This window comes from Cavia porcellus, unplaced genomic scaffold, assembly GCF_034190915.1.
Source record: "Cavia porcellus strain 051 isolate PalLab524CR breed Dunkin Hartley unplaced genomic scaffold, mCavPor4.1 scaffold_13, whole genome shotgun sequence".
Lineage (NCBI taxonomy): Eukaryota > Metazoa > Chordata > Mammalia > Rodentia > Caviidae > Cavia > Cavia porcellus.
In genome coordinates, this window is record NW_026947496.1 from 45,892,313 (window position 1) to 45,905,672 (window position 13,360).

A 13,360-nucleotide genomic window follows, 5' to 3' on the forward strand; every position below is an offset into this window, starting at 1 on the left:
AATTATCCAAAAGACATAAATTATCCAAAAGACATCAAAATTAGAAAAACTCAGAGACAAGGTCGCAGAAATCAAGGAAGTAATATATGATCTGATGACATATAAAAGGTATAATTACAGAAAACAGGAAGAAAATAGAAGAAATAGGAGTAACAGAATAATAAGGTCTCAGGTTAGATTCTCAGCACCAAAAACACAAAAAAGCAAAATTAAGTAATTAAAATTTAAAACTGAAAAATGAAAACAAACACTACTTTCCAAGAAACTAGTTTCTTGAGCGAAAATGATCAATTTGGGTGTAAGACATGAATATACAAGACAAGCCTAGAGTATTTTAATACCCTCAGATGTAAGGAGACTGTCAAAAACAGTTATTTCAAAAGGACTAAAGTCAGACTGAAAAAGGTGCCACTGGTCAAAGATGGGACAGTCAGAATAATGGGACAATCAGAGCTATAATCAAAATAAAAGAAGAGTAGCCAGATCTGTAATACTAACACTGAGGAGGCTGAGGGAGGAGGATTACAAAGATGAGCACAGTTAGGGCAATTTAGTGACTTAGAGACTCTGTTGCAAAATTTAAAAAAAAAGACTAGAGATGTAACTTAATGTGAAGGCCTTATGTTTAAATCCAAGTACTAAAAAAAAAAATCATAATAAATGAAATCTGCCAAACACATTTAAATATAAGAGTTCATAAAGAGGTATTTTAAAAAATATATTATCTTGAAAACTTGATATATAAAATATGCGTCAAGTATTTATCTTGCTATTCTTATAAAAAAAAACATCGTTAAGTTACTACATAGTGGATGAGGATAAAGATTTTCTTATAAAATAATTCCAGCTAGGGCTGGAGGTTTAGTTTAGCAGCACAAGCACCTGCCTGGCAAGCATGAGGTCATGAGTTAGATCCCCTGTACCAAAAAGTAAAAATAAAATAATTCCAACTAAAGAATAAAAAAGTGACAATAACACTGTTTTACAACATTTAATGAATTAATTGTTCTGAGCAAAGATCATAAACATGTAACATCAAAGAAAGAGAAAACCAGACATTACCAGCCTGACTAGAGAAGACAATAATAATTATGTCTTGTAAAATGCATCAATCTCAATACAGTCAAGTCTTGGATTCTCACTGCCAGTTTGCAAGAAACACAGTAAACAGCTGCAAAGTACAGGAGCAACAAAATCCAACTGTAGAAAGTAAGTCAAAGGACCCATACTGTTCAACAAATTAACTATAAAACAAGGAAAGAATGGAGTTGGAGTGGGGAGAAGTCTAGAAATTAAAAAAGACTTGTGAGTGCATGTCTGTAATCTTAGTACTTGGGAGACTGAGGCAGGAGGATCACTGTGAATTTGAAGCCAGCCTGGGCATGGTGAGTTCAAGGCCAGACTAAACTACATGTGAGACCCTTAAATGAAATGAAAGAAAAACATGAAAAAGAGGAGCATAAAGAACAGTAAACTAATAGGTCAGGGACATATATTTAATAAAACTCTAAATCAAAGAAGTAACTTCTATAAAGTTAAAATAGTGGTTATTTGTTAAAGACTAGGAAAGAAGCTATGATATGATTGGGGTTGAGGGGCTTCTGTGATAGATGGTAGAATTCTATTTCTTTTGAACTGGGAGGTACTTAAATAAATATTAAATATTCTTTTCTTTTCCTTTCACTTTGTTTCATTTCTTTTTCCCATATTAGAGATCTTTTTTAACTTGAGACAGGGTCTTGATAATTTGTTAAAACTGCCCAGCTGTTGTGAGCCTCCTGCTTCAGCCTCCCGAAGTGGTGGGATTACAGTATATTCTAGCATGTATGGCTTTAAACATCCTTTAAGATCACCCAATTAGATAATGTAACTGGTGATTTCAGTGAAAACAGTTTAAAGAAAAAATGTTGGTAAAACAAAATGCCTAAGGAAAAAAAAAAAAAAGGAAACAAAGAAAAGGGAAAAACAGAAGAGAATCAAACCAAACTGAACCAAAGCAAAGCTGCACTGTAGTAACAGTCTTATCAAGGAAATTGAGGTACACAAAATTTTCAGTTTCAGGAGCCCAAAATTTCACATGAAAAGATCTAGTATTCCCATTTGTTAATAAGAACGATGTCATGGTTAATGTCAGTGGCCCCCAAACCTCATTAATTATGAACTGAATCAAATCTAGCATTTGTGATAGGTTGGTTGTTTAGCGCTTGGATTGGTGGTGTGGGTGCTACACCCGCCTAGGTATGACATAAGGGAGGGAAGACAGTGTGTCTCTCTCTCTTGCGGTTCCCGCTTTGCTGTTTGCAGTGGCCATGAACTGTGGCCCCACCATGCCATGCTGCCTTGGAACCAACTGAGTATGGACTGAAACCTCAAAGAAATAAACCTTTCCTTCTTTAACTTTGGGTCCCAAGTATTTTGTCTCAGCGACAAGGAAAAAGTAACTAAGACAAAAGGTTATTCTTAAACCAGGATTGGTGGTGCACACCTATAATCTCAGCACTCAAGAGGCTGAGACAGAAGAATTACACAAATTCAAGGACAGCGTGGGCCACATAGCAGGACCCTGTCTCAAAAAACCAAAATAAACAAAAACAACAATAAAAACTAAAAGGCTATTCTTGGAAATGAGAGCAAGGAAAGTGAGAAGAACCTTTCCTGTATACTTAAGATACTTGGGGCACTTTTTGTACAGTGGTGCTGGGGATGACCTCAGTCTGTCTCATGTGCCAAGCAAGTGCTCCCGCTGACCTGTGCCTCCACCACCCAAGGCTTTTTTTTTTTTAAACCAGCTTATATTACTTGCATTTTTCAAACATGTAAATACTTTTTTCATAATAAAATTTCTGATAGAAATAAGACAGTACACCAGGCAGGTTGCCACACACCTGTAATCCCAGCAATTGGGAGACTAAGGTGCAAACTATATAGTGAGACTATCTCAAAAACAACAACATGGCAAAACAAAATAAACCCCTCCCTCCCAAAAGAAATAAGAAAATACATACCCATGCAAAACAGTTCCAAATGGTTTATGTTATATGATACCTTCAAAGAGGCATCTATAACTCCCGGTTTCTTCCTTAAAGGAGGCTATGCAGGCATCTTCTTTCCAAACAGCAGAGTATAGAAGGAGGGGCTACCTGTACAGCTGGGCTGGGTGGCACACATCTGTAATCACATCACTCAGGAGGCTGAGGCAGGAGGATCACTGCAAGTTTAAGGCCAGCCTGAACCACATCGTGAGACCCTCCCCAAGAGTGATTATACAGTGAAACCTGACAAGCATTACATCAGATCACAGTCAATTTCAACAGAGATAAGTTGTGGTTGGGATTTTAGTTCAGTGGTAAAGTGAATGCTAGCCTACTAAGTGTGAAGCCCTGAGTTTGGAAAAAATTAAAAACCAAAAGAAAAAAAAACAAGACATAAAACATGTTGATTAGATATGTCCTTTGACTAGATATGAAAAAGCTACACTTTATCTCTGTAGTTTTCCCTACCAAAACCTTAAACCCCCAGTGTAACCATGAAAAAATATCAAAAAAGTGTAAGAGAGGGGCATCCTGTAACATACTTGACCAATAACCTTCAAAACTGTCAAGGTTTTCAAAAACAAGAAAAGTCTAAAAAACTACTACAGCCAAGAAGAAAGGATAAGGAAAAATGACAACTAAAGGTAATGGGGTCCTGGACTGGACAGCAGGATAAAAATAAGACAGCAGCAAAAGCTAAAGACAGCTGGCCAGGAGGCACACACCTGTAACGCAGGCCCTCTACAGGCTGAAGCAGGAAGACTGCTATGAGTTCTAAGCTAGCCTGAAATACACAGCAAGACCCAGGCTCAAAACCAAATATACCAACCTGTGTAAGATTTTAATAGGGGAATCTGGGTACGTAATATAAACTGCACTATTCTCTCTCTCTGTCTATTCTATAAAACTGAAACAACCCATTTAAATTGTGTAAAACTAGAAACCCTAAATGTAGCAGCGTCACGTATCTTTATGTTTTCTTCTCTTGGCAGCAGTAGTGAGTGAACTCAGGACTGTTGCATTGAGTTACAACCTTGGTCCTTTCTTATTTTTTGTTTTGAGATAGGATTTTTTTTACCATGATGCTAAGTTGTCCAGGCTGGGCTCTAACGTGGGATCCTCTTGCCTCAGCCTCTAAGAGTGCTAGGCTGACAAGCACAGGTAACCACACCAGGCAATATCTGACATTTTGGTTACATTTCCTTGGCAGCATTTAATTATGATAGCCATAACTTTAAGAGAATGTCATTGTAAAATATTTGCATGTTATAAAAATAAAACACGAAGAACCAAATGGTTACAGGTAGGTTACTATAAATTAAGTTTATTTATTTATTTTTTGGGACCAGAGTCTCACTATGTACTTCCAGCCTCAAACTCATGGTAATCCTCCTGCTTCAGTCCCCTAAGTACTGGGATTACAGACATGTGCCACCACACCTGGCACAGGGACAATTTTGGATAGTCTATTTGCTAGAGCTTAATACAATGCAAGAAAATAATTAAATAACTCTTTAAACACAAGTTACGCCAGATTAAGTGTGCACATGAGACATGGAGTGAGATCAAGCCAGGGGCAAGGACTATAGTTCAGCGGTAAGGAGGGCACATAGTGTGCAAGAGGCATTAGGCTCAATACCCAGCATCAAACATGAACAAATGAATGATTCACCCACTGTGGTCCTCTAAGTATTTTTTATTTTGGGCATATTGGAAATTCACCCCAGCATGCCAGTAAGCAAATATTACTACTGAGCTACACCTCCACTTACTTGAGCCTAAGTTTTTTTTTAAATCAGAGGGAAACACCAGGCATGATGGCACACTCCTGTAATCCCAGCACAGCACTTGGGAAGCTGAGGCAGGAGGATCGTTGCAAGTTCGAGACCAACCTGGGTTACAAAGTGAACCCAAGGCCAGCCTGAACTGCACAGTGAGACTGTATCTGAAAAAGACAAAAAAAAAAAAAAAAAAAAAAAAAAAAAAAAAAAAAAGCGGGGGGGCCAATTTATTTAATTATTAAACAGGAGGAGGTGTAATAGGAGATAGAAAGCTAAACAACCCCCAAAATAGATTTAGAAAGCTCCAGAAGGCACAGAGAATGTGGACTAAGATTTTGGACATAGAAAACAAAATTCTGGCTCAGTCACATGCCATCTGATAGTACACAAAAGTCTTTGTTGTTAAACGATCTAATTCACTGACATAAAACTTATGGGCCCTTACCGTTTTAAAAATCACTACCACGCCAATTATTTTAACATTAGTGTCTTTACTGTCTTCTTCTATGCCTCAAATTCCTTCACAGCTTGTGATTTCATTCTTGTTTTCTTAGCACAATCACAATTTTTTGTAGTAAGTAGTCTCTCAGCTAAACATTTCAGAGCTATACCTATTAATTTCAGAGTACAAGAAGATATAGTAGATTGATAACTTAGTACTTTCATTAAGACATCTAGCATGTGTAATAAATCGTATTTAAGGACAAGAACAAAGAAGGAAATTCCAGGTTCACCGGATATCCTTGGCCTCTCTATAGAAAAAAAGGAGTTCTTTTCAGCCTATCTACCACCAAGCCTTTACCTAAGAAGTCTTCCTTTGATACTGTTGGTATTTAAATACATTTGTTGCATTTTAAAAGTAAATACATTTCTGATTAAAGAAGCTGTAACAAAACCAGTTTCTAAGATTCCAAAAACTGATACAAGGGGTAAATGTTTACATTTTTAAAAATTGTTACAATAAAGACATATGGCCATTAATCTCTCTCAAAATAGTCCCCTTTATTTTTAATACACTGAACCCATCATTCTTGCCACTTTGTGAAGCAATTATGCTGGAGTCCTTTTACATGAGTGTTTTTTATATAATAGGGAATGTTGCTACTGAGTGTCATCTAATGGAAAGGCAGGCTCCTACACACTAGTGTATCCTTGTTCACTGTGTGTGGCACTGTGTGATTCTCCGAAGTTAAAATGACCATGCAAAGTAAATGTTTTAAAACTATTTAGGACCTTGAGGCAACCACGACAGCATAACTAAAGACACATAAAGAGGGTTTCAAAACTGCTTCAGAAAGTAGCAAGAGGAAGGGTTTGAAATGAGGGAGAGTATTGTGATAGGGATTAATAGCAACCTGTCTTTTACTGCTGGCGCTCTTCAAAGCTCAGGCACAGAGTTGAGGGTATAACTCAGGGGCAGAGCATGTGCTGAGCACATGACACCCAGCACCAAAACAAACACAAGCAAACCCGACAATTAATGTCTGATCTACTTCTGGGTATAAACCCAGAAGAATTGAAAGCAGAAACTTGCTCAGATTATTTGAGTACCATTGTTCATAAAGCACAATTCAAAAAGTAGTGTTCATAATAGCTAAAGGTAGAAATAACAAGAGTCCTTTGACAGGTAAAAAAAAAGAAACAAATGTGACACACACATATAATGTCACATTCTACTTTAATGCCAGCCACTCAGGACTACTTGCCACCACTGAGTCAGGAAGAAGGCTATGGGCCTGGGCCATAGTGAGTTCAAGGCCAGTGTGAACGACGTACTGAGACCTCACCTCAAAGAATAACAACAACGAAAAACAAAAACACACAAATTCTGTACGAGCTCACCCATAAGGGGTACCTAGAGTAGACATTTCAGTGACAGAAAGTGAATGCAGCTTAAGCTGCCAGGGCCTGGGAGAAGAAAGAAATGGCAATTTATGTTTAATGGAGACAGCTTCAATTTGGGAAGATAAAAAAGATTTTAGAGATGGATGGTTGTGAAGGTTGTACAATTACATGAACAAAGGTAATAACAGAACTATAACCTAAAAATGATTAAAATATAGAATTTTATCTTATGTACATTTTATCATAATTAAAAAATCATAAATAAGGTTTACTTCTGGGTCAATATAGCATCCTAAAGTATACCAATATCTTTAGCCTTTTAAAAAATCAAAAGAAATGAATTACAACTTTCTCGTTTTATAAAAAAGTACTCTTTGTCATTATTTAGTGACAACAAATTATTTATGTTTACAATCCTGGTGAACTTAATGATCAACGTAATCATCAAATCATATAGCAGGAACTCAGCCATACAATGGGACTGACTACAATGCTTAATTATTATTTTATATACAAAAGTTCCAAATGACCAAACAATAAACATTACCACTCATCCCTTCAAACAGTGTACTAAATCTGCATAGTACTAGAGAATTTTCATCACTCCTGGTACACAGCAAATGATGTTCAATTCACATTAATAGAAATAAAAGGGGAGGAAAAGAACTACCCCAACTTTTCTTTTTATTTCAAAGGTTTTTCTTTTTCTTTTTTTTTTTTGTACCAGGGATCGAACTCAAGACCTTGCACATTCCATGCAGGTACTTGTGCCACTAAGCCAAATCCCCAGCCTCTCAAAGGTTTTTCTTTTGTTTGTTTTTTTGAGACAGAGTCTCACTATGCAGTTCAGGTTGGCCTTGAGTTCTTAGTGATCATCCTGCTTCAGCTTCCCAAGTGCTGGGATTATAAGCACACATCACCACATCTGGCTTTCAACAGTTTTCCACTTTTGTCACTATCCCATTCTCCTATACTGAAAGCCTCTTTTTGTGGTCACATTCTATTCTCCCCTATTGAAAACAACGTAACTTTGATCATAGCATGGCTCTGTCTGGTAATGCCAGTTATCAGTCTGTTGGTTTGGTTTGCATTTGTAGAATTTATATGTTGGGGCCAGGAATTTAGCTCAGCAGCCTAAGTGCCTGCCTGGCAAGCGTAAGGTTGTGAGTTCAAACCCTGGTACCAAAAAAAAAAAAGTACAAGTTGGCAAAGCACAGAAAGCTAAAAAGACTAAAAATCCATTAGCACAGTCATTAATATATAAGGAACGATCAATGACAAACCTTCCTGAGAAGACACAATGGGTGGCAAGTAATCCGGAATGTATTCTTTTCTTTCCTCTGCATCTTTACTTCCGGGTTGTGGAAACTGGAGTACATTGTTCTTGCTAACAGGAAATGAAGGGATTTGATGTGGGAAAGTGACGGGTTCGATATTGTGAATATAGTCTTCTAGTTCATGGAGACTAACTCCCATAAGCTGGAAAGCTTCACCAACATCATCCAAAATTGGGTCTGTTCGGCCATCTGAAAGGCAAGAGCAAACTATTACTTAAAGAAAAAAGTTTTAAACTTCTAAAATACTTTAAAAAATTTAAAGATTGCTAAATAAATTTTAATATGAGCTTTTTTAAAAGAGCGTATTAGAAAAATATGCAGCTCTGAGTCAAATTTATTATGTATTTAATACCTAGATACTATGAAGACTTTAACAGATTTTAAGCAGAATATCACATTAAATATTAGAAAGCTGATTATTGAAAGGGGCTAGGGACAGGAATATAACTCAGCAACCCTGTGCCTGTCTAACGCAAGGTCATGAGTTTGAGTTCCAGTACCAAAAATAAATAAATATATAAATAAAAGGGGCTGAGGACACAAGTCAGCAAAAAGGTTTGGGTTCATTCCCCAATACCACTACCAAATCTGCAACAGTGGCTGACACAACATATATGCCAATAAATATTACTATTACTACCTTCCTCATCAAATAGCCAGTATACTGTGTTGAGTAAGTAAATGTCTATTACATTTTCCCTGTTATTCACTGATGCATCTCTGGAACTGTTAACAGTGGCTGACACATGATGGGTGCTCAAATACCTGTTAATAATTAGACTACTGAATCAATTTTTTAAATAAAGAATATTTATAAGGAAGAAAGGACTTATATCCTCCAGGTAATTCCTATATAAATTTTCAAGTGCAATTAGAAGGTGTTACATAAAATAGACAAACAGAAAGATAAAAAGTTACATATAATGAGATTTTTTTTAACAAAATCCAGGTATGATGGCACACATCTGTAATCCCCTTACTTTGGAGGCTGAGGCAGGTGGCTTAATGCCAGTTCAAGGTCATACACAGTTCAAAATGAGCCGAAACTATATAGGAAGACCCTATCTTTAAAAAAGCAAAACAAAACAAATGCATTTTTTCCTCAGGACTATCCTTAGCAGAACCTGAGGCTCCCGTATCTTTTTGAATTTCTTCAAGACCTAGACATGAAGGCACACAACTGTAATCCTAGCATTTGGGAAGCTGAGGTAGGAAGAGCACAAGTTTGTGGCTGTCCTGCACAACTCAGAGACTTAGCAAAATTTTGTCTCAAAAATAAAAAAGGGCTGGGGATATAGTTCAGTGTAAAGGCACTGGGCTTAACTGCCAGTACTACAATAAACACTATTCATAAAACATAAGTATACATTTCATCTCTTGTATTCTTGTATCACTCTCTCAGTACAAAAAACAGAATCATCTTAAATTCCTCCATGTGCTTTTCAGTCTCAATCCATCACCTTCTGGTGCTGCTACCTTCCCTTTGCCTGCCATAAAGTTCTGATTTTTCTTACTGTGTATCTAAATCATTACTTCAGCGTACAGTGGTTCCTCCCTGGTCCAAAGGGGATACATTTATAAAGTCTCAGTAATGCCTGAAATTTCACATAGGATTGAACTCTAGAAATACTTTTTTTCTTTCCTATACTTACATATTTATGATAGTTTATTTGTAAAATAGGCACAGTAAGAGTTTATCAACAAATCATTTTAAAATAGAACAATTACAATGTACTCTAATAAGTTATTTAAAATGCATGAATTGTTTATTTCCAGTAATTCCACTTAATATTTTCAGATCACTTTGACTATAGGTAGCTGAAACATTAGTAAACAAAACTGTGGATGGAAGAGACACTATGTAGTTTCAAGTCCTGCTGCCCACTGGACTGTCCCTTAGATTTCACCGCAATACTATTTCCTTAAAACACCACTTTCTTCACAATATTTCCCTATTTATGAATATGCAAGGTGTTTTGTTTTAGATAGGATCTCACTATTTAGGCCAGGCTAGCCTCAAACTCACAATCCTCCTGTTTCAGCCTCCGAAGTGCTGAATTACAGCTGTGCCACCACATCTGGCAGGAGTATACAATGTTTTCTACCATATTTTACTTCTTTCATAAAGACTTTAATTCTTGGGGGGCCAAGAACTCAGTAGCACAATGCCTGCCCAGAAAGCACAAGTCCTGAATTCAATTCCTAATTACACCCCTCCCCCCAAGATTTTAATTCTTTCCATAACCTAATTTCACTCTTGAATATTTTCCTTGAACAGTTTTCAAACGAACTAGGAACCCACATGAAGCTGGTCACCTTAAGGGGCACTTTCGATCTTACTTGGACATCTCATGTTAGAATTCTCTGGACCTTTATACAACTGTATTTCATAGTTCAACTCAACACTCATCTTTTCTGTGAAGTAACCCTAACCTGAAATCCATAGTCCATGAACACACAGCCTTTATCTTTTACTTACTCTTTTTTGAGCTATATTGTGAGTCCTTGTCTCAAAAAATAAATAAAATAAAAAATTAGAAGGTAAAATACAAGATTGCATAGTTGTAATCTGAGGTTACAGAATTCAATTTTGAAATAAATACTGTGAAAAAAAGAATCTTAAAATATCTACTTAATAGTATATCTAAATTAGCATTTTAAGAAATTCTCCAAATTGCCAAGAAGAATAAAGAACATGACAACTACATTCTAAAATTAAGAAAACTGACTGGAGGAATTGTGTAACGAGGAATAAGGCTCACTTTAACACGTCCTGCCAACTTGTTCCACCACCCGTTGGGACAGTCATGCATGTACCACCGCTGGTTCAGAGCCACCTGGCAGCAAGACAATAAATAATGGCCCTATCACGAACACGTTAAAGAACTACAACAATCCTTTGGTGACTTTAGAATACCTAGTTACTTGAAGTGTCAGCACACATTCTGGTTCTAGGTATAAGGCATGAAAGGTAACAATGTATTCAGTGGATGTTTTGGCATCTGTCAATCAACATCTGTCCTTATTTAGGCAACTTGGCACCAAAAATATAATTAAAACTATCTATAATGGTGACATTTCACTCATTGACCACAGAAGACAGTCTGAAGGAAAATAAGCAAAAGCCAGGAAAATATTCTGTTGGTGAACTTCCTTCGGGATAATGACGAACGAATGCTACTTCATAGATCCCACTTTAGAAGTACTGCTGAAATCAAGCATTCAAGAAGTTGGACAAGTCAAGCTGGGGGTAATAACACATGCCTGTTATCCCAGCTACTCAGGAGGCTGAGGCAGAAAGCTCAATACCACCACAAGCAACTAGCAAGTGTTTGTCTGAAGACTAAATAAATAAGTAGGACTGGGACACAGCCCAGTAGGGAAGCATCCCTGGCTTCAATCTTCTCACAGGGGTGTGTGGGTCGATGAATAACTATCATGGTAGTGGATTCTCAGTTCATTCAATCATTGAACAAATATTTTTTTGGGTGCCAATTGTATCTGAACCCATTCTAGGTTATAAAACATAAATATAATCAACTTATCTCCTGGAGAGAGAAAGAGACATACAGACAATTACACAATGAGTTGAGAAATCAGGGTAACACGCACAAGATTATAAAAGCAGATAACATGAGCACCCTAGAGCAACACAATGTGAATCTTCAAATAAAAAAGTTCTACTGTTGGACTAGGGAGTGAAGGACACTTGGAAACAGCATGCATTTAGGCACAATAGCTTTACATGTTCAGGAAAAGGCAGGTAGCTCAGTATGGCTGCAGATAAGTAAGGCAGGGTGGCAGAAGATAAAAACTAGCTCACAAAGGAAACTGTTTAGATTTTTACCCTTTAACCAATGAGTGCAACTGAAATATTTTTAATACTAAGAGCATCAGATTTGGGCTAGGGATGGGATCTCATTTGTGTTTTGGACAGCACTTTGGCAGCACTACTGAAATGGAATTTAGAACCTAAGAAGTACAAGGCATCTAAGGATCTCTACTTTTTAAATCTGGGAACCACTTTAACAAAACATTCTATGAAGCACTTCAACTAGTTTGCCAATTTATCAATTTAAAAACCACAATCTGAAGTTTAAATGAGTGGTACCCCAACACCCATACACATATGCATGTTTCACACATCAACAAAATGATGCTCAGCTTCTGTTAAAATGGTCCAAATTACTAAACAGCACTAATAATAGATAGTTCCAGACACTCGCTCAAAACTTGAAAAAACACTGAAGCCCAGGTTACCTGGAGAATCTGGCAAATTACCTATGATCCTTCCAACAAACTTTGATAGCCACTGACATAAAAACTGTAACCGAGGAAGACAAGCAACCGAGATATAAATGAAAGTTAACCTATCAGTGAAACTGACCATGTCAGCCCTTAGAAACAGTAAATGGAGATGCTGTCTATCAAACGATCAGATACAGAAAGAAGAAGCAGAGTCCCTAACAGAGCTGTCAACGACTCCCAGTAAGGAGCTGCTCAAGAATGGCCAGCCTGGTAAGAAACGGCCGGTAGACGGAGCGCCTGTGACAACTAGTTGTAGTAGTTTGCGGGCAAGGGAGGAAAAGAACCAGGGTAAGAGGGTGTAGCGCATTCTGGGGGTGGTTCCACCCGCAGCAAACACGAGACAAGGAGAAAGAGCGAAGCACATCCCAGAGCGAGAAGAGGAGAAGGTGTGGAGCCCAGAGCGGAGCCTGGGCGCCCGGGCTGTGGCGGGAAGTTAGCGGATGCAGGGGAGACACTGAGAATGACTGGAGTTTGCAGGAGCAGTGGAAGCCCAGGGACGCTGGGAGCCGAGAAGGTGGCAGATCTCGGGGCGAGGTGCCGATGGCAAACCCCTGGGACGCCGAGGGAGGGACGGGGAGACCGAGGTGTCACGCGTGACTCGCCGGGCAGTCCTCCCGCACCCAGCCCGGTACTCACAGAGTTCAGAGTACCGGTGGCAGCCCCGGCCCAGCTGCTGCAGATAGCGCTGCAGCACATCGGTGAGGAGATGGCAGGCGCTGAGCTGCACCGAGTCCCAGCCCAGCGCCTGGCAGATCTGCGCCACCGAGACCCTCAACAACGACCTGGAGTAACTCTCGCACATCCCGCTGCGTGGACGCCACCGCAGCCCTTGCTGCCACTTCTCTCCAGCCCCGCTGCGTGACGTTAGCAGAGCCCCCAACTCATTGTCTGGGGCCCTCGAGGCGGGGAAATCGTCCCCCGGACCCCCGGCGACCACCTCAAAGCCCCAGCAGCACGGAGCGCGCCAGCCTGAGAGCCGCCATTTTGGGCTCGCTCCGCCTCCCGCTGGAAGGCCGCCGGGGCGAGGCAGCATGAGTCGAATACCCGTAGCGCTGAT

General features: G+C 38.8%; 1 protein-coding gene across 1 annotated transcript in view; it reads right to left on the reverse strand.

Moving 5' to 3' along the window:
• The window catches only part of Taf3 (TATA-box binding protein associated factor 3), a 154,237-nt gene extending 140,919 nt beyond the window's left edge, over window positions 1-13,318 (reverse strand). Inside the window, exons 1-2 of the mRNA XM_003473415.5 lie at window positions 12,940-13,318; window positions 7,942-8,184 (exon numbers count right to left, since the gene is read on the reverse strand). Of these exons, the coding sequence (XP_003473463.2) occupies window positions 7,942-8,184; window positions 12,940-13,105 (409 nt within the window). The 5' untranslated portion in view covers window positions 13,106-13,318. The remainder of the gene's footprint in view (window positions 1-7,941; window positions 8,185-12,939) is intronic.
• Between the last annotated feature and the right edge of the window lie 42 nt (window positions 13,319-13,360).